Source organism: Geotrypetes seraphini, chromosome 3, assembly GCF_902459505.1.
Source record: "Geotrypetes seraphini chromosome 3, aGeoSer1.1, whole genome shotgun sequence".
NCBI lineage: Eukaryota > Metazoa > Chordata > Amphibia > Gymnophiona > Dermophiidae > Geotrypetes > Geotrypetes seraphini.
In genome coordinates, this window is record NC_047086.1 from 294,267,588 (window position 1) to 294,290,106 (window position 22,519).

A 22,519-nucleotide genomic window follows, 5' to 3' on the forward strand; every position below is an offset into this window, starting at 1 on the left:
ACAATGCACTATTAATGCGCCAGATATCTAGATATCCAGTTGTAGTTCTATACCAGCAAGGTCTGGTATGGAAATATTATCTAAAATTGCTTGTATCACCCATGGGACAAACTACAAATTTAGATACCAAAAAAGAAATCAATTCTGGAGAAAGACTGATGCACCTGCAAGCAAAAAGCATATTCTGTTTTCCTCTGGCTTGTGCTCAGAAATGTCCAACTCAAAGTCGACTATATGAAGTGGATGGGTTTGGCTTCTGTGCCCAGGTGAGGGCCACTATTTCTGTGGATTACCCACCAGTCTGTGGAAAAAAATGATACTGAAAGGTTTAGCCTCGAAGGAAACTATTCCACTATCTCTTGAAAGCTGCTTAAGCATGCTGTCTGGATAGCAGAGTAAAGAGAAAAGGAAATTAAGAAAGAAAAACAGCACATTAACATTTTCTTATCCTCAGATACATATGCACAATAATTGATTTTTTTTTCCCCCCTCAAACATTGCCAGTGTCTGTATATTAAAATGATGACAGCTGGGTGATTAGAACATATGATTTATGATGAATAACAGTAACTATTGTTGGGAGGCAAAGGTTATAGCTCTTCACCAGAGAAAGACACGGGGCCAAATTTGTCCCTGTGGGAACTCATTTTTCTGTCCCGTCCCTGCAAGTTCCTTTTCTGTCCCTGCCTCATTCCTGCAAGTTCCATCCTCATCTGCACAAGCCTCAAACACTTTAAAATCATAAAGTGTTTGAGGCTTCTGTGGTTAAGTCAGAGCGTACAGGAATGGGGCAAGGACAGTGATAAAACTCATGGGGATGGGACGGAGAAATTGAGTTCCTGTGGGGATGGGGACAAATTTGTCCCTTTGTCATTCTCTATTCTAAACAAATTTTACATTTTTTTTTCCATCCTTTCCTCAGAAACCAATTTGGTTGATGCAGACAGGGTGGTGCTGACCAAGGGTTTTTCAGCAGTGATAAGAAGATAAGGAGGGTGTAAATAGAGAGTCATGGCCAAAGAATGTTGCTGGATTGGTATCAATTGCTTCATCTAACAATCTGATACTGGCAGGTTGTTAGTGACTAGGTACTGCTTAAGGCAGCCAAATATTTGCATTGCAGCCTCTCTAGTTTCGAAACTGTTTCTAAAAGACCCAGTACCAAGACAGCAGCGAGGCAGTTGTGGTTATTGGATGTCAGATTAAGGGCGGGAACTTGTATGTTGTGTATCCAGAATAGTAGAAAACCAGTGAGGAAGACTGCAAAACTTATGGTACTTAGGTAATTGTGGTATCTAGAATTAGAAAAGTTTCCACAGTTGACAGCTAGGATGTATTTCTAGTAACGTGGATCAAAATTACAGGCAAGGATGACCCAAGTTATATGATGCCCTAGAAGAACTTTTAGTTATGTGCAACCCTTAGGAGCACTGAAGACTCTTCTCCTCCCCCTTGTTCTTTAGCATTTCCCTTTCCCTTCACTACCTTCCCATCCAACATCTCCCTTTCCCTTCCCAATCCTCCCATGTTCAGCATCTTTTCCCGCTCCCTACACCCCGTGTCCAGCATCTCCCCTTCCCTTTCTTACCTCCCTTATGTCCAACTTGCCTTTCCTAACCTCATTCCATATCCAAACATCTCATATTCCTTTGTCTTTCCTATCACAGTGTACTGCATTCCCTGTCCTCCCTCCCTTTCCCTTGCTAGGCTTGCTGCTATCCCATTACCTCTGCTGGCCAAGGCTATAGCAAAACAAAAGTACATTGCAGGGCTTTGAGTGCAGACCCTTGCTCAAGTGGTGCTACGTTCCTTCATACCCCTCTGTCCTGTGATGCAGACTTCCTGTTGGAGGGGGTATGCCATAATAGGCCTTCACTAGAGGGCCTGTGCTGAAGGGCCTCCATGCAGCGCTAAAAAGCTGTTCTTCTGTGTAGGAACAGTGTCGCCGCCCCCAAAATTCTGGCCCCCTAGGCCAATGCTTCATTTATCTAGTGGTTAGCCTTGATTATTGTCTGCCATTCTTTGCTATCGTATTACATAATGTAATGATCCTACCTTTTTATTGGGGAGGAGAAGAGATGAACAGTTCTACATTAGCTATTTATATAGCTGGGATTAAACCTGTGAATCTGCTCCTAAAGTCAAGGAAATATAAGCAAATGTGTAATCTTCCTTCTTACATCTCTAGTTACTTTTTTGGAGCACTAAAGGTCTCATCTTAACTCTTGACCCTCTAAGTATAAAATACATAAGAAAACAGTATGAAAGCAAAGGTTAGAATGAAGGGAAAATGGATTAGAGATCTAATTTATGGACTGTACAGTTGGCATCTAGGCTGTGTGTGAAGAACTGACCATATCAAATTAATTTAATTAATTCCATAGTGTGTGAGTGCCTCTGCTAATTCATATTTCACATTTGACTGAAACATAAAACCGTACTGCCATAAAATTGCTTTCAAACAGGAGATGTGCTATGAAAGTGCTGAGAAAGGTAGTCTGTAGAGAGATGTCATTTGGAAAATTTCATAATTGATGGGTTAAGGACTTTGAGAAGTGGCTTGTTTTGCTAAGAAGAACAAGGTATTATAGTCTATTAATATTTTAATTTCTGTATTATTCCCATGTAGGATTTGTGGCCATGATTTTCATATGTAAAGTGTGCTTTAACTTTAACGTGGTAGGAGTTAAAAGTGACCTAACTGCCCATCCATAGAGAACTGGACCATCCAATAACACCACTTTACGAGCTCCTTCTATCAAGCAGTAGAACCTTATACCATAAGCCAGCAAAGTAAATGCTCAGATGCTCATTCAATTCCTATGATTGTCGGAGCATTTAACTCACCGGCCCATGGTACAAAGCTCTACCGCAACTTGATAAAAGGAGTCCTGTAGTTGCTATTCTATGTGGTTCATGAATTTAATTCCTTCTTTTTTTTTTAGCATTGCTGCCATATCTTTTTTTTCTTTCTGAATGTTGCAATGTGTGTAAGAGGGTTGTGCATGGAAAGACTTCCTATCTCTGTTGGAACTTTCAAAAACAAACTCCATTCATTGCTACTTTATTCAACATCCCACTTCCTTGGAAAATCGCTATTTGCAAGATCATTCCCCTCTTGTGGGCATCATGCTTGCCTCATCCATGAGCACCACTGTAGTCAGCAAACTTCCATTTTCAGCGCCACACATGGACGCTCCAGTTCTCAACATCATATTTACTGTTTTGTAGAAACCCTTACTCTGTGGCATGTAGAGGGTAGGAAGCACCTGGGGCGGTGGTGCCACCCCGTGCCCACCTCTTTGCCCCCTGCTCCTTCCGCACTCCACATGCCACAGTTGCACCCTTCCTTCCTACCTCTATAAATCTTTTCCAGCGCGAGCAGCTTTTCTCTGGCCTGCTGCTCATGCCGGCATTGGCTTTCCCTCTGATGTCACTTAAGAACATAAGAAGTGCCTCCGCTGGGTCAGACCAGGGGTCCATCGCGCCCAGCAGTCCGCTCCCGCGGCGGCCCATCAGGTCCATGACCTGTAAGTGATCATTTGCCCAAAATCTTTCAATCCCCATTTTTCTTCTATCTATACCCTTTCATAATCCTATCTCTACCTCTATAGACCCCTCAATCCCCGTATCTTCAGGAACTTGTCCAATCCTTCCTTGAAACCCCTTAATGTACTCTGTCCTATTACATCTTCCAGGTGTCTACCACCCTCTGAGTGAAGAAAAATTTCCTAGCATTGGTTCTAAACCTGTCCCCTTTCAATTTCTCTGAGTGCCCCCTAGTTCTTGTATTTCCCAATAGGCTGAAGAATCTGTCCCTTTCCACCTTCTCTATACCCTTCATGATCTTGTAAGTCTCTAGCATGTCTCCTCTGAGTCTCCACTTCTCCAGGGTGAAGAGCCGCAGCCTTTCTAGCCTGTCTGCGTATGAAAGGTTTTCCATACCTTTTATCATTTTTGTCGCTCTTCTCTGAACCCTCTCAAGTATCTCCATGTCCTTCTTTAGGTACGGCGACCAATATTGGACACAGTATTCCAGGTGTGGGCGCACCATCGCGCAATAACAGCGGCATGATGACTTTGTTCTGGTTGTAATACCCTTCTTAATAATACCCAACATTCTGTTTGCTTTCTTTGAGGCTGCTGCACATTGTGCCATCGACTTCATTGTTGTGTCCACCAGCACACCCAAGCCTTTTTCAAGGTTACTTCCCTCTAGTACTATTCCCCCCATTTTGTAGCTGAACATCGGGTTCTTTTTCCCTATATGCATGACCTTGCATTTCTCTATATTGAAGTTCATCTGCCATTTATTCGCCCACTCCTCCAGTTTGTTCAGGTCCCTTTGTAGGTCCTCACATTCTTCCACAGTTCTAACCCTGCTACAGAGTTTAGTGTCATCCGCAAATTTTATAACTTCACACTTCGTCCCCATTTCTAGGTCTGAGTACCGACCCCTGCGGAACCCCGCTTGTGACCCTCCTCCAGTCCGAGTAGTGGCTCTTGCCACACGACCTGGAAGTAATTTCAGAGGGAGCCAGGCTAGTACAAGCAGCAGCCCAGAGTAATTGCTCGCGCTGGGAAGATTTAAAGAAGTGCGGGGAGATAGGAGAGGGAAGAGCATGGATGGCTTGGTGAGGTGGAGAGATGCTAGCGCCCCCACCAATAGGGTGCCCAGAGCAGTCCGCCTCTCCCCATGACACCACTGCCCTTACTCTCACCTGTTGTTTTTTCATAGGCACACCCACTTCTCCCATTGATATTTTCACTCTCAAAATCGCACCTGTTTCCTTCTTTGCATCATGGGCATCTCTTGTTCAGAACTTGAATGAGAACTCCTGCTTTTCCATATTATACCCACAGTGATGGAATTCAAAAAAAGGATCTCTAATTAGAAAATGAAGGATGTAAATTAAAAGAACTAAGGCCGGTACTGGACAGACTTGCATGGTCAGTGTCCCATATGTGGTGATTTGGTGTAAGATGGGCTAGGGAGGGCATCAATGGGAACACCAGTAACTTGGAACATACTGGACAGATGTTATGGTAGATATCCTGCAAACAGGATGGTTGGAGAGGCTGGAATGAGCTTGGACATCAACTTCAGCATTTGGAACCTAGGACAATACCAGGTAGACTTTACAGTCCATGACTCGTAAATATCAAACAAGAGACGAGTTAATTTAATCATGTCTTTTTAATGGGTATAACTAATGGGCAGACTGGATGGACCGTTCAGGTCTTTATCTGCCGTCATTTACTATGTTACTATATCGTATCAGATGACTGTTTTGGTAGGTCTTTGTGGCTTAAGAATTTTAGATTGCTTTTAATGATAAAGCATTATTTTGTAAGTGACATGCTGTATTTATTTTAAACTGCATATGCCATATTATGTACTATGAGTATTGTTTATAGTTTTGGTTTTTTTTTTTTTTTTGCAAACCGCTTAATACGGTAATAGTGGTGGATGAAATCAATAAATCTAATTACCATGCCACATCTTTGCACTACATGGTAATTTTTACTCTTTTGTCACCGCTCATTCTAATATGACCATTCTTCCAGAAACACTGCAAATGTTTCCATATTTATAACAAACTGTTGAGCGTACAGAAGCAGGGTATAGCCACTGATAAAACGAGGTCTGTAACGTGGCAATGGAAAGGGAAAATAGGCTTATTAAATGGACCCTTTCAGTCTTTAGCTGCTTGTGTGTAGGACGCCTGTGGGTTTTAAAAAAACATTTTCAATAGGAAAACTCCATGCTTTGAGACAAATCCTCAGATTCTATACATGGCATTCAGTTACACATGCAAATATAGGCATGTGCTCAATTTGCACATGCAATTTGAGTAATCTGTCAATTAGCACTAATAATTGTGTGCTAACAATCCTAATTGATCCTAATTGGCAACTGTTTGGATTTACGCATGCATCTTCTACATAAGAATAAAAGGACATAAGAATAGCCATACTGGGTTAGACTAATTGTCCATCTAGCCCAATATCCTGATTCCTGACAGAAACCCAAATACAATAGACTCTCAGTTATCCAACACTAATGTGACGTTTATTTTTTTTCCATCAAAACGGGACATCTATTAATTGTCAGTTCTGCCCCCAATCCTGCCCTAGCCCCACCCCAATCCGTCCCCCAATTTCTTCCATTCATTTTTCATGTACACATAATATCTTATTAATTCATAATGGTAACCATAATTTTTTAAGAAACCACAAAGCACACTATATGCAGAGAAAATGTTAATTATCATTTATATTTAGAGGGTTTTCAAAGATGTCAAGGCAGATGACTTTAAAATATGCAATGTCACCTCAGTAACTATAGAAAAATAGACAAATATAGTACAAAATATAGACAGCAGATATAAATTCTCAAAACTGATACATTTTGATCATTAAATTGAAAATAAAATCATTTTCCCTACCTTTTGCTGTCTGGTGATTTCATGAGTCTCTGGTTGCGTTTCCTTCTGACTGTGCATCCTTTCTTTCATTTCTTTCTGCACTCAGGCCCAACAATTGTCCCTTTCTATTCCCTCCCTCCTTCCTTCCTATGTCCTTAGTGCCCCTTCCCATGTCCTTAGTGCCCCTAGTGCCTCCTTCCCATGTCCCCCTCACTACCTTCCGGCCTTTGCCCCACCCCCTCCCCCTAAGCCTACCTGCCTGCCATGCCAAAAGCCTGCCTGCCTATTCAACCCCCCGGGTCCATCGCAGCTGCTGCTTCTTGCCGCCCAGAAGCCTTCTTTCCGACGCCAATTCTGACGTCAGAGAGGAAGTTCCAGGCCAGCCAATCGCCAGGAACATCCTCTCCGTCGTCAGAATTGATGTTGGGAAGAAGGCTTCTGGGCATCAAGAAGCAGCGGCTGTGGCGGACTGGGGGTTGAATCGGTGCTGGAGGGAGGGAGGTAGGCTTTAGCGCGGCAGGGAGGAGAAGCAATCACCGGTCCGTTGTCCCTGCGCGCAGCTTTGGGACGCTGTCTCTGAAAACGGGACATTTCGGTGTCCCGAAGTGATGGGTCAGGACAACGGGACTGTCGGTCCAATAACGGGACGTATGGTCACCTTATCCAACACCCATAGGATTTGGTGGATGATGGATCTGTAGTTTTTGGTTGCTTGAGACTTACTGTAGAAATAGTTTTGTCTCCCTTCCCACAAATATGTTTCGCTCAGATACATTTATTGTATCATGTGAAACCAATGCTTTCCCCTTTTGATTTCCGTGCCGTTGTACAGGCAATGATCTTGTTGCGGTTGGTCTACTGCAATGTCTTGTACTTGGGAATAACCAAAGCCAGGTGCAGGGCATTGCAGGTGGTACAAAATGCAGCGGCTAAATTGATAACAGGAACATCAAGATATGAGCACATTACGCCATATCTCTGACAACTTCACTGGTTGCCAGTTGTATTTAGAATCTAATACAAAGCAATTATGATCTGTCACCAATTTCTATATGTAGTAGCTTGTTGCTGTCAGCTAGTGATGGAGGGGTCTAGTTTCGCTGCCTGCGTCGCTAGAAGATGTACGACAACCTACTAGCGACGCAGGCAGCGAAACTAGACCCCTCCATCACTAACTTGCTGACAGCAACAAGCGACTACAAATCATTCCGAAAGGAAATCAAAACCCGGCTATTCAAAAAATACATCCAGTTATCCTAACTCTCTCCATGTCCTTCCCCCCCCCCCTCAAAATAACTCCCCCTCAAATTGATACTCATCTTGCATTTTCTCCTCAAAGTTTCAACTACGAAACCAGCCCCTAAATTTTTATAATTCTATATCCGGCCAGTTGTCTCCTGATTTCTACTCATATTGTTATTTCTCCTCTGCTCGCTACCCTTTTTGTAACCTCTCCTCTAAGACTCAACTATGTAATTAGCCTCTAGTGTGTAATTTTTCCTGGAAATGTCCAGTTTTCTTCTGTTGTAATCCGCCTAGAACTGCAAGATACAGGCGGAATAGAAGTCACTAATGTAATGATTCCAGAATTCTTTAAGAGTAAGATGTCCAGTTATCAACCAACAAGATCACTGCATTCAGAAAGGTCTGCATTGTTGAAAACAAATGTCAACCCAAAATATGCGGAAACCAATGCAATGACTTTTTCATGTGTAGGGGTAAAACTATGGAATGCCCTTTATGGCCAAATTTGGAAATGTAGTGACAGGAGTTCATTTAGAAAACTGTTAAAAACACAATTATTTATTGATGCATTTTTCTGAGTATTGATTGTTAGAATTAATGCTATCTGTTTCTACTTGTCCTGATTTGTTTTAACATTTTAGATATGTAACCATTTTGTAAACCATTTTGCTATAAAACGATATAGAAAATTTTTAAACAAATAAATAAAATTCCCCCCTCACTTGCATCTTCCCTTCTTGCTTGGTCACTTTCTCTCCTCCCTTCTCCCCGCAATCCCTCCCTCCCATACCAGAAGCCACAGAGCCAGTCCTGACAACCCTCCCTACCTCTCTTCCCCGAAGCAGCAGGGCCATCTGACAACCCCCCTCCCTCCCTCCCTCACCTACCCAAAGCAGTAGCGGCAGCCGCTGTGCAGAGGAAGTGTCAATAAATAGGCTGCTTCTGCACAGCCCTAATAGGGCCTTTCCTCTGCCGCATCAGAAGTGACATGGCAGAGGAAAGGTCCTGCTGGAGCTGGCCGGAAGCAGCCTGTTTACCGGCGCTTCCTCTGCTGACCGGCTGCCACTGATGCTTCGGGTAAGTGAGTCAGAGGACTGTCAGACTAGCTCTGCTACTTCTGAGAATGGAGGGAGGGAGAGAAGGTGGTTGTCAGATCGTCTCTGCTGCTATGGGGGAGGGGGGGAGTTGTCAGGATCAGATGCTTGCTGCTTCGGGAAGGGAAGGAGGGAGATTTTTGTGGCTGCCGCTGATGCCTCGGGAGCTGGAGAGGGGGTGGGAACGGGGTTGTTGGATCATGATAACAACTTTGGATGTTGTCTGAGGAGTGCAGGAGATTTTTTTTGTATGACAATTTTTTTGCCCTTTGGTTGAGAGTGCTGGTTAGTTGAATACCGATTAACTGAGATTCTACTGTAGTAGCATAGCAAGCAATGGCTTCCTCCATATCTGTCTGAATGGGAGCCTATGAACTTTTCCGCTAGGAACTTGCCCAAACTTTTTTTAAATCCAGGTACACTAACTACTGTTATGTGAAAAATATGTCCTCTTATTTGTTGTAAAGGTATTTTCATGTAATTTTATTGAGTGTCTTCTAGTCTTCATAATTTTTGAAAGAGTAAAAAATTGATTCACTTTTACCCATTCTATACCATTCAGGATTTTGTAGACCTCAATCATATTCTCCCTCAGCCATCTCTTTTCCAAACTGAAGAGCCCCAACCTATTTAGTCTTTTCTCATAAGAACATAAGTATTGCCTCTGCTGGGTCAGACCAGGGGTCCATCGTGCCCAGCAGCCCGCTCCTGCGGCGGCCCTCCAGGTCCTTGACCTGGAAGTTCCCACCATCTGAATTGTGTATGCCCTCTCTTTCGTGAGGAGTTCCATCTTCTTATCATCTTGGTCATTTTTCTTTGAATCTTTTCGCATAATGCTACATCTCTTTTGCGATACAGTGATCAGAACTGAACACAATATTCAAGATGAGGCTGCACTATTCAGCAATATAGAGGCATTATAATATTTTCAGTCTTATTTATCATCCCTTTCCTAAGTCCTAGCCTCCTATTTGCTTTTTAGGCCACCACTGCACACTGGGTGTTATTCTATAAAGATGGACATGTAAATCTTTTAGTACAAACCTGAAAAGTGGGTGTAACTATGGGAGGGTCATGGGTAGGTCGGAGAGGGGAGAACACTAATGAGGTGCACACCATTATAAAATTTGGGGGATCCATGCTTAATTGATTCATAAGGATTTACACCAGCTTTCAGTTGGTATAAATCCTCACATCCAAAGTTGGGTGCACATCCTGAAACATCCTGGCATATCCTGTGCTTTTGATAGTGCCTTATAGTGGTTAAAGGTGCTGAATCCATAGATGCAGCCCTTCCTGGGGTCAGAATTGCAGGATCCTGATAGTGTTGCGTGTTATTTTTAAAATTGCACCCAGCTTGGAATGCTGTTTATAGAATAGCATTTACTGGCAAATTCTTTATAGTCTGCCTAAAGTTTATTTATTTATTTTCTACATTTCTATTTTGTACTATCCAAAGTTCTAGGCAGATTACAACAGACATATACAGCATTTTTAATGCTGATGTAGGCACCTAACTTAATTGATCATTAGTAACATAACATAGTAACATAGTAGATGACAGCAGATAAAGACCTGAATGGTCCATCCAGTCTGCCCAACCTGATTCAATTTAAAATTTTTTTCTTAGCTATTTCTGGGCAAGAATCCAAAGCTCTAACCGGTAGTGTGATTAGGTTCCAACTGCCGAAATCTCCGTTAAAACCTACCCTCCCAGCCACTGAAGCCCTCCCCAGCTCATCAGTGCCGATAATTGGCACTAATTGGAATTAATTGAAAGTTAAGCATTTAACTTTGTAGGCGTGATTCTACAACAGATGCCTAGTGCAAAGCGTATAGTTAAAAAGTGGGCAATTTTAGAGGGCAGATTGTGGCCGTATTTTTGAGTTAGGAGCCATTGGGCACTTAACTTAGGTGCAGGCATTTAGGCCAAGAAAAAACTGGCATAAATAAGGTGCGCCTAAATGTTAGAACATTAGCATGATTCTATAATGGGTGTCTAACTTTTATAGACTCATGCTTAGCACTGCACTAGTTGGCACCGATATTTTAGATGACATACGAGAATAAGGCCCATGGAGGGCCATTTTCGATAGGATGTCTAAGTCCGACCATGGACATTTTTCTGCAAGCCATCCAAAGTCGTGGGTGGAGAAACATCCCTTTTTCAAACAAGATGTCCACTTTTTTTTTTTTCTCAAAAATTGGTTTTTTGGATGTCTTGGCCATCATGATGTTCAACCTTAGGATGCATAAGTATTTTTTGTTTCAACCACAAAAATGTCCAAGTGGGCACCTTGGAGGTCACTGCTGTGCATAAAGGATGCCACATGTACATCTCACCATAGCCCCTTTATAATTTATGCTGATTCCTCCAAAAATCCTTTAAAACCTACTATACCCACCTGTCTCCCACTCCAATAGCCCTTATGGCTGCAGGTGGCACCTATATGCCATATAATAGAGTTTTGGTGGATTTTGATGACCTCATACTTTCCACTATAAATGTAGTGATTTGTGTAGCTTATGGACTTCGGTTCTCCTCTCTATGGCAGCCAATCAAGTTTTCTGGATAGTCAAAGTGAAGGATGTTTGGATGCATAGGGAGAGGTATGGCCAGTAGGGAAAAGGAGGTACTGATGCTCCTGTATAAGACCCTGGTGAGACCTCATTTAGAATATTGTGTACAATTCTGGATACTGTATTTTTTGAAAGATATAAACAGGATGGAGTTGGTCCAGAGGAAAACTACTAAAATGGTTGGTGGTCTACGTCATAAGGCACACAGAGACAGATTTAAAGATCACAATATGTATACTTTGGAGGAAAGGTGGCAGAGGGGAGATACTATAGAGATGTTTAAGTACCTATGTGGCATAAATAAGCATGAGGCGAGTCTCTTTCAACCAAAAGAAAATGCCAGAGTGAGAGGGCATAGGATGAAACTAAGAGGTGATAGGCTCATGAGTAATCTGAGGAAATACTTTTATACAGAAAAGATGGTAGATGCATGGAATAGTCTCCAGTAGAGGTGGTGGAGACAAAGACTATCTGAATTCAAGAAAGCATTGGACAGGCAGGCATATGGGTTCTCTTAGGAACAGGAGGAGATAATGGATCCTGCAGATGAGCAGACTGGATGGGCCTGTTGGCTTTTATCTGCCATGTTTCTATGTAGATTTGCATACAGTGGCGGTTGTATACTGTATACAGATTTTGGGATATCATGAAAATCTGACTGGCTAGGAATGTCTCAAGGACTGGGTTACGAACTCCTAGTCTGTCCTCTGTTGTTAGTTCAGCTTTACTTTTTGTACCAGAACCGTTCTGCATTTTTAAAACCAGAACCAATCGCCCAGATCTGTAGAATTCAGGCTTACTGTAGCTGTAATATGCTGCTGAATTTTCTAGAATCAAAACATTGTTTATACATCTCTCTAGTGCCATGAACAAGAATATAAATTGACTCTGAAGCAAGTAATCGTATCAAAAGAATGAGAATCCTCCTGATTATGCTGGCAGAACCATCACGCTGTATTTTTCTAGCATGCTTTAAAATGGAGCTCTATCAATCCTGCCTTTCTAATCCATTAGAGGCTTGACAGGAGTGAGAAACAGCACAATTGTGGTACTCATAACACCAGAAAAAAAACATATAAGAATGCCTTTTAGCTTTAGGAAGGGATAAATATTGATCTCAACTTATGGTTGCATAGATATGAGGGCGATATTTACCAGTTGCTAATACACATATATACCCCCTGATTCTGTATAGGTCACACAAATTTGGGCATGGATCCCAGATCTTCTCTATAAGCTAATTAGTGAATTAAGCACTAAAAAGCAATGGGCTTTAAGTAGCACTTAATTAGTAGTAATTAGGAGTTATGCACAGATCTGCCCTATGTTCTATTCCAGTGGTCTCCAGTGTGTGGCTCCCAAAGTCCTCTGTTGTGGCCCTCAAGCAGTTGGATGAAATGTTCCTCAAGTTCTGCAAAATCATTAAGTTCAATTGTGCGTTCTCGGATAGTGCGTTAAGGTCCAGATTCTATATATGGTGCCATCAGCAGCAGCCACCTTAGTGGCTTATTGTGCTTTGAGAGAAAAGGAATGTTCAAGCCAGTTGGCATCATTTTTGAAGAACAGCACTGGTGGGACAGGGGCGACTGGGTAAAGCTCTTGCCCCTTTTACATGGGGGCAGTATATTTAGTTTATCGATTTATTCAAAAATGCTTCAATACCACTGATTCATAATTTCTCTGTAGTATACAGTAAACATGAAACATTAAATAGCACCAATATGTATTACATAAAAAAATTAATATAAAATTTGAATACATTGATTTAAAGATTGTGGTAGCCTAATCCTCCTGTCTCTGTAGTGCTATTCCCTAACATTCTATTTTTTTCTACATGGACAAGAGAACAGTCAGGGCCGCACCCTCAGAATCCAGCTCCCTATCTCTGGCAGACCAATGGACTCCTTCATGAGACACCCAGACTTCTGAGTTGACTCCTCAGAAGTGGCCCCAGCTATATCGACAATGAAGCTGAGTGGTTCAGGGTCTGCTTTGGGGACAGATACGTTCTTCCCTGAGCAATGTTTGGCAGTAGCTTTGGGATAGTGCCACAGGTTGATTATGTAACTGAGGATTTTATTTTTAAAATTTCTATACTGGTTTACAAAATGATTACATACATAAAATGTTAAATCAGATCTGGACAAGTAGAAACAGACAGCATTAATTTTAACAACAATCAGTACTGAGAAAAATGCATCAACAAATAATTGTGTGTTTTAACAGTTTTCCAAATAAGCTCCTATCACTGCATTTCCGAATTTAGCTAACAAGGGCATTCCATAGTTTACCCCTGCACATGAAAAGGTCATTGCATTGGTTTCCACATATTTTGGGTTGACATTTGTTTTCAACAATGCAGAATTTTCCAAACGCAGGGATCTTTTTGGTTGGTAACTAGCCATCTTACTCTTAAAGAATTCTGGAATCAAACTGGTGACAGATCATAATTGCTTTGTATTGGATTCTAAATACAACTGGAAAGTGAAGTTCTCGGAGATATGGCGTAATGTGCTCATATCTTGATGTTCCTGTTATCAGTCTAGCCGCGGCAGGTTTGCAGGATCAACAAGAGACTTCAGTGGTTTTGGAAGAGCAGGGAGAGAAGAACACACATTTCATAAAGGCAGGGTAGCTTGCAGCTTTGACTGGTTCCTCTGGAACCCAGAGAGTGGTGGAAAACTGGAACGCTGCCGTAGGGGAAAACACCCTCCAGGGATTCAAGACAAAGTTAGACGAGTTCCTGCTGAACTGGAGCGCATGCAGGTAGGGCTGGTCTCGGTTGGGAAACTGGTCTTTGACATAGGAGCTGCCGCGGGAGCGGACTGCTGGGCACGATGGATCACTGGTCTGACCCAGCAGCGTTAATTCTTATGTTCTTATGAATGCTGAGGTAGCATCAGATATTAGATTTATATTTTCTTCAGCTTAATGTTTGTACCTTGAAAATAATCTGGGAAGGAGTATGAGATTTGGGGAAGGCTTTCTCTTCTCAAAGGCAGACGAAGAAAAGGTCACCAAAGAGTTCCACAGTGAGGAGAAAACCAAAAGCAAAGAAAAAATTTGGAAACAATGATCGCAATGACCAGTTTGTTGTTCAAAGTTGAACATCTTCACAAGTGAAAGCGATGCATGGGTTTGATACATCCAGATAAAACACAGTAAAAAGCTAACGAGTACAAACAATGATGAACATTAGGATATAGTATACTTTTGCTGTTTTTCCCATCTCTAGATATTTCCTTGCCCCCTCTTTATAGGTTTCACTCTTTGTTTACTCCCGGTCCCATTTTTTTCTTTGACATTCATTCTTTCTATGTTTCAGCCCATCGTGTCAATTTTTTATTGTTTCCTGCTATCTTGTATGCCACTATCCACCATTGTTTTGTTTTTTTTTGTACATCCTCACGTTCATTATTGTGTTTACTCTTTAACACACAGGGCTCCTTTTACTAAGGTGCGCTAGCGTTTTTAGCACACGCCTGAAATTACTGCGCACTAAACTGCGCAGTACGCTTCTAGAATAACGCCAGCTCAATGCTGGCATTAAGGTCTAGCGCGCGGGGCAATTTAGCGCGCGCCATTCCACGTGTTAAGGCCCTAACGTACCTTAGTAAAAAGAGCCCACAGTATTTTGGATGCGATTTTAGCATTTTTATCTTTTGTGCCTCAACCATGGTTCATAGACAAAATCGTGCGAGACAACTGAGCGCAGACAACTGAGCGCAAGGTTGACGGCGCACCGAAGAAAAGCACTATTTTAAAGGGTTCCGACGGGGGGTGTTGGTGGGGAACCCCCCTATTTTACTTAACAGACATCGCGCTGGCATTGTGGGGGGTTTGGGGGTTGTAACCCCCGTCATTATACTTGAAACCGAACTTTTTGCCTGTTTTTTAGGGAAAAAGTTCAGTTTTAAGTATAATGTGGGGGGTTACAACCCCCCAAACCCCCCACAACGGCAGCACAATGTCTGTTAAGTAAAGTGGGGGGGTTCTCCCCAAACCCCCCCCCTCCAGAGCCCTTTAAAATAGTGCTTTTCTTCGGCGCGCCGTCAACCTTGCGCTCAGTTGTCTGCGCTCAGTTGTCGGCGTGCTGTTGTCTCGCGCGATTTAGTCCCGTCACCCTCAACCATACGTTTCAATTTGCCCCCTCTGGCTCATCTTTTGGCACTAGATATTCTCTTATCACAATCAACCTCATTTACATGTGTTGCTTCACTCACACGGGTTTTCATTCACCCCTTTGCTTTTATATTACTATTCACATATCAGTTCTTAGCTTCTCTTTAGCATTTCAAGCTTCACATTGAGCACTAAATTAAATGCTCACTCATCACATTTATCCATTTATACCACTTCACCATCAATTTATGGTTGACACGAGCACCATGTCACTTCTCCACATATTACATGTTCACTAGCAGACTTACACACTTAGGCCCAAATTCTGTAACCTATTTCGGAGGCGCCCAACTATATAGGCGCCTATCTAAATCGAAGAACAAGCTCAATTAAGCTTTTTAATCAGCACGGATTGAAACATAGGCACCTATCAAGAAAGCGCGATTCTGTAACAAGGTGCCTCTAAAAATTTAGGCGGCCTTCAAAAAATTAGGCGCTATGCATGTTAGGCGTGGGTGTGGCTATGTGTTAGGCACCTTCTTACAGAATCACTGCTCTTAAGCGTGCTTAAGTGCTCGCAAGGGCGCCTAACTTTTAGTTGTGCCTACAGCTGGCCTATTTAATGGGCGCCTCCAAAATAGGTGCCGCTCAGCGTGATTTACTAAACAGCACCCAATTGTGCTTGAATCGCGCTGAACAGTGCTTATATCGGCACCTAACCTTTTGGGCGCTTTTTATAGAATTTGCCCTTTATATACTTTTATAGGACCCCGAAAGAAGGTTATCAAATACCAAAACATGGACTGTCGGGTCCATGCCACAGACGTTTTACTGTGTATTGTCTGGATAAAAGAATGCATCGCTTTTACTTGTGAAGATTTTAAACTTTGAACAGTAAACTGGTTATTGAGATCTTCCACGGTTTTTCTTTGCTTTTGGTTTTCTCTTCTCAAATTCAACCTTTGTCTGCTAAGGTCTCCTAAAAATTCCAATAAAACAACTCAGAATGAACAGTTTATATTATAGTTACAGTCTGATGTGACTAAATTGGATGCCAGAGGCTCCAGGGAACAGAAAACGCTCTGGATAAAGAAAATATTTGTCTTAAAATAAAGTGGAATCATTTCAGACTGCTGCCAGAAGCTGTAACTTCAAGGTTATCAATTTTCCCCCAGATTGTCTCTATTTCAGCTAAGGAAATGTTTAAAAAATGGATGAGGTTTTGAAGATTCCTAATGAATTATTATTACCTATATCTAGAACATATTATTTACTGCCACTGAAAAAGACAGTGGCAGATTCCCATCAATCTGAGGAGCAATCAATAGATGTTTTAGAGGCTAAAAAGCCTCACAGCCTCCCCTGGAACTGGAGAGGTGTTACCATTGAATTTGTTAGTAACATTTGTCTTAAATACTGATCATGACTAGATGTTGAAGTTGTTTTTGAAGTTCTGAAATTTTTCCTTTAGGAATTTATTATTCTCCTTTGCCCTTTGTTTTTGTGCTTATCTTTTTCCTTTTCCTTAGTCCTCCTGTTTCTTTTTCCCCTCTTCTTTTTCTCTTCCCATATAATTTATATTGGTTATTTGTATTTATCAGATTGGTGAGTTTGTTTTTTTTTTTTACTTTTTTAAACTTTATTTTTTTATATATTTGATCTTGCTCATTTTGACTTGATATCGTGCCATCTGAATAGTTGTACATTTCTCTTTTGTTACTTGGACTTCTATTTTTCTTTTGCATTTGAATAAAACTTTCAATAAAATTTCATGTTTATAAAAGAAAAAGGAATTTATTATAAGGCTGTAGCTGGATGTGTCTAAAGACACTCGGAGGGAAGGGGATTTCTCCTTTCAAGCTTAGACTCCTTCAAAAGAGTGCTGCTTTATAAATTTAAATCTCCTTACAAATGTTTACCGTATATACTCGAATATAAGCTGAGATTTTGGGGCCCATAAAATGGCCCAAATATGAGGTTTTTACAGTGGCCCAGGGTGCTAAATGCGCTGACACTGCTCTGGTGCTCATAGGAATTCGGAGCAGCATCGGAGCATTTAGCGCTCTGGGCCGCAATACAAACCTCTACTGAGGCTTAGTAAAAGGGGGGTAATTTGTGAACTAGGGAATTATAGTCAAATTTTTCTTAAGATTTTATGTTTTGTTCCTATGTCTATATGATTATGGCCCCCTTTTATCAAACTATGGAAAAACATTTTACCGTGGGCCAGTGAGATAAATGCTCTGACTCTCATAGGATAAGCTCTACTGTGGTTTGATAAATGGGGCCCTGTACAAGTAGTGTTGCTTGATGGGTTAATATTTAGAAATTTATGAGAAAACATGCTAATATAACAGTCACACATTACTCGTTCGTCCTATGTAAAAATAAGTAAGAACCCCTTTTACAAAGCTATGGTAGCAATGCTGCTGCGGTAAATTCATCCAAGCCCATTTAATTCTTATAGGCTTTGGTGCATTTACTGAGGCAGCATTGCTACCTTGGTTTTGTAAAAGGGGCCCTAAAACCTTAAAGCGGTTGAGGGGTAGCCTATTGACTAGCAGTGGGCTGAGGAGCTGGGGAACTGGGTTCATTTCTGATTTCAGCTCTTTGTAGCTCTGGTCAAGTCACTAAATCCTACATTGCCCTTGGCACAAAAAACTCAGTGAGCCCACTAGGGAGAGAAAGTGCCTGCGTATAAAAATGTAATAATAAATGTAAACCACTTTGATTGTACCACAGAAAGGCAGTACATCAAATCTCATTAACTTACCACAAGACTCAGTCTCTAATATCCCAGACACCTGTTGAAATAGGCATGCCTTGTATATTCTACATTAGTGTTTCTGAACTTCAAGCCAAGTACCCCCTAAGTCTAACAAATATCAACTGAGTACCCCTGCCCAAGCTCCACCCCAGATCCCACCCCCATAATAATAGTACTAATTATAATGCAATTTCTTCCATTCATTTTTCATATACACATATAATCTTATTAATACATAATGATAATCACAAAATTTAAAAAACACAAAGCACACTGTATGCAGAGAAAATGTTAATTATCATTTATATTTGGGGTTTTTTTTTCAAAGAGGTCAAGGCAGATGACTTTAAAATATGCAATGCCTCCTCAGTAACAATTAAAGAAAAACAGAAAAATATAGTGCAAACTATAGACAGCAGATATAAATTCTTCACCTAAAGAGTGGTAGAAATCTAGAACACTATTCTGGAGGCTGTTATAGGGGAAAACAACCTCCAGGGATTCAAGGCAAAGTTAGACAAGTTCCTGAACAAAAATGTACGCAGGTAAGGCTAGACTCAGTTAGGGCACTGGTCTTTGACCTAAGGATCGCCACGGGAGCAGACTGCACGATGGACCACTGGTCTGACCCAGCAGCGGCAATTCTTATGTTCTTATGCTCTCAAAACTAATACATTTCGATCACTAAATTGAAAATAAAATCATTTTTCCTACCTTTGTTATCTGGTGATTTCATGAATCTCTGGTTGCACTTCCTTCTGTCTGTGCATCCAATATTTCTTTATTTCTACCTCCTGCATGCTTCCTCCTCCGGACCTCATTCCCTTTCCCAACCAACATCTCTCTCTGTCCCTCTGAGTCCAACATATCTTCCTCTCTCCTACATACCTACTGGCAACATATCTCCCTCTCTCTCTCACTGTCCATCTGTTTTCAATCCTTCACTTGCTGCAAAGGGAGTAGAGAGAGATTGATCCAGGGTGCATCTCTCCTACTCCCTTTGCTGCAACATCCAACATTTCTCTCTCTGTCATCCCCGGATCATGTGCAGCATCTTTCATCACTGCCCACCAGCCCCATGCCCAACATTTCTCCTTCAATCACCCCTCTCCAGCACATGCCACATCTCTCCCTCCATCACTGTGTCCAACATTTCTCCCCCTTGCATCCTCTTCAATCTGTCCCTCTGTTCCCTCTCCACCACCATATCCAACATTTCTCCCTCTCATCCTTCTATTCCCCATACATCTCTATCTCACTCCTCTCTCTCGCTATACTCAATTTTCTGTGTCCCATGTTCATGCTCCCTCTCTTCCTTTTGTGCCTCGAGTTTGTGCCTTCTCCCTGCCTTTCAGCCTTTGTCTCAAACTTGTGCCCCTCCCATATCCCAATGCGCTCCTCCCCGCCCCCTCCTTTCTCTCCTTTACTTGCTCACTCCAGGCCTACACTCACTCCCTTCAGGGCTGTCCAGCTAGGCTCTCCTTCCTTCAGCCGCACAGGGATGCGGGCAGTGGCTCTTACAGGTTGCACTTGGCTGACATAAGCCTTCCCTCTGAAGTCAGCTCTAATATCGGCACCGGTTTGAGAATCGAGGCCTAAGTATATCTGTGGAACTTACCTCCTCTTTACAAAGCTATGCTATTGCTTTTAGTGTTGGAGCTGTTACCGTGGCAGCCGGCGCTAAAAATACTAGCATGGCTTTGTAAAGGAGGGGGTTAGCACGCTAGCTCTGTATTTATTTATTTATTTAAAAAATGTATTACTTGCAACCGTCCAACAATTCTGAGTGAGTTACAATCCAACATACATAATTAAAATAATGTCACAAGCTACAAAAAGACACAACAACAAATCATTTCATAAACTATGACAAAACAATAATAGTCATTTACCAAAACATACAGCACAATAAAAAGAATTCACTTGTAGCTGTCATTGTATTTATTTAAAACATTTATTATCCGCTTTTCTCCACAGCAAATCACAGCTTAACTTACATAATTTTAGACACATTCAAGCAGATGAAACTTAGAGAACAGAATTACTAATAATATATTATAACAGTCTTAAAAGAGGTAAACATCATCATTTTCAGAGAGGCAAAGTGCTAACCATTGAAGTGCTTGCATATATGTATGTACCCAGTTGCACTAGTATTCTATATAGAACAGAAGGCACCTACGTTCTTTTAAAGAATATGCTCCTACCAGGTACCTTCTGGTTACATATTTATAGGCACCCTGTTATAGAATTACCCCCATACTGAGCAGCACATCCAGTGGCAAGAGCCATTTACGAATGTGCATTCTTCTTGTAAAAGGGAAACGGCACCCATTTTAAAAATTCATTCACATACCCAGCATTTGCCCCTTTGAAATCTGAGTGCTGCGAATAAACATGTGTAAGTAGATGTTTTTCTGTCATTGCTACTTAGACATGTATGCCCATTAACACATGCCAACTAGCTTTTCACACCAATAAATGCTGCCCAATCTTTCTACATTTACATTCATTGCCACATTTTCAAGGCCATGGGGGCTTTTGGGAGAACAAATTATATATAGGGTACAAATATCATTGTAGCCCTTCAGCTAAGAAGTCTAAGAAAGCATTGCCAGAAGATGTGGTAAAAGCGGTTAATGTAGCTGGTTTAAAAAAAGATTTGGACAGGTTCTTGGAGGAAAAGTCCATAGTCTACTGTTGAGACAAACATGGGTGAAGCCACTGATTGCCCTGGATCGGTGGCATGGAATGTTGCTATTATTTGAGTTTTTGCCAGGTACTTGTGACTTGGATTGGCCTCCATGAAGACTGGATACTGGGCTACATGGACCATTGTCTGATCCAGTAAGGCTATTCTTATGTTCTTAAGATTGTAGGCTAAGGTGGAGGAAACCTTAAATTATATTCTTTATTTTATAAACTGGCGGCTGTTCTGCCATGCCCATGAATGCATTTTCTCTGAAAATGCCATTTTACTTTCTTGACTGTGACCGTCAGGAAGGTATAGCCAGCAAGCTTACCGATAAATCCCTGATGGTTGATGACTAAAATTGAAGACCTCTTCACTGACCTGTCTTGCAAGTAGGATCAGCTTTGCATATCTGTCACTTTCCTTCATAGAGACTGAGTAAAAACATGAAGTGAGCACTGTGCAATCCTACTGGGTAATGTCTGCCAGAAAATTGATCTTTTTCAGTGGTCGGGCATAGCTCATCTTTTTAGCTTTTGTGCTTCGGAACACTCAAAACACTTTATTGTTGGATAATATGTGGTAACAATCTGTTTTGTTCTATGTTCTATGGCAGGATGACGAAGTGGTTCTGCAGTGCACAGCCACCGTTCACAAAGAACAGCAGAAACTGTGTCTCGCTGCAGAAGGATTTGGCAACCGGCTTTGTTTTCTGGAATCTACATCAAATTCCAAGGTAACTGACTTAGAATTATAATTAGAGCATCTCTATTGCCAGCCAAAAGCACCACTTCAACATAGCTGCAAACCTAGTGATTCTGAAAATTATCCCTCAGGGTATCACGTCTTAGTTGCTTGTTCTCTTTATGTAAATGCTGTTTTCCTCCATCCAGAAAGGGCCTCTCTTCACCAAAAGATGTACTCAGAATTTGCTGTGGCTAGGAGAAGAAATTATAACACGATGGGGGTCATTTACTAATGATTAATGCATGGCAGGGGTGGACTGACAGTGGTCAAGGACCCCTAACCGCCTATCAAAAGTGATAAAACTAACGGCCTCTTTTACAAAGCTGCGTTAGCGGCTTCGCTGCACTAACGGCCCCGAAGCCCATAGAGATTTAAAGGGCTTTGGAGCTGTTGCCACGCGGCAGCCGCTAGCGCAGCTTTGTAAAAAAGATTGTAACTGGAGGCTAGGGAAGAATGGGTCCCCTACTTCTGTGGGCCCTGTTGCCTTAATGGTCAGTCCATCCCTGGTGCATGCTAACTGTGGTAGTGGGAACTGTCAGAAGGCCCATTTTATTCCACTTGGCCCTGTAACCCTGCGTTTCATCTTGAGAAATAACTCCCAATGTGAGTATAGCTAGGGATTACCAGCCGTCCGGATTTACCCAGACATGCCCTCTTTTTAGAAGGCATGACTGGACGGCTTTTCAAAATCCGGCACTTTCTCCAGGTTTTGAAAAGCAGATCGCTTCGAGAGGGGGCATCCGTGTATGCGTGGATGCCCTGCTGACCAATGAGATTAGGCTGATGGGGACGGGACTAGGGGCGAGGCTGGGGTGTGGCATGGGCGTAAGGGGGCAGGGATGGG

At 41.9% G+C, this 22,519-nt stretch overlaps 1 protein-coding gene across 1 annotated transcript in view; it reads left to right on the top strand.

Annotated features, from left to right (window-relative positions):
* RYR2 (ryanodine receptor 2) overlaps positions 1-22,519 on the top strand; it is a 1,389,277-nt gene that overhangs the window by 240,015 nt on the left and 1,126,743 nt on the right. Inside the window, 1 exon segment of the mRNA XM_033937646.1 lies at positions 21,545-21,664. Coding sequence (XP_033793537.1) covers positions 21,545-21,664 — 120 coding nt within the window.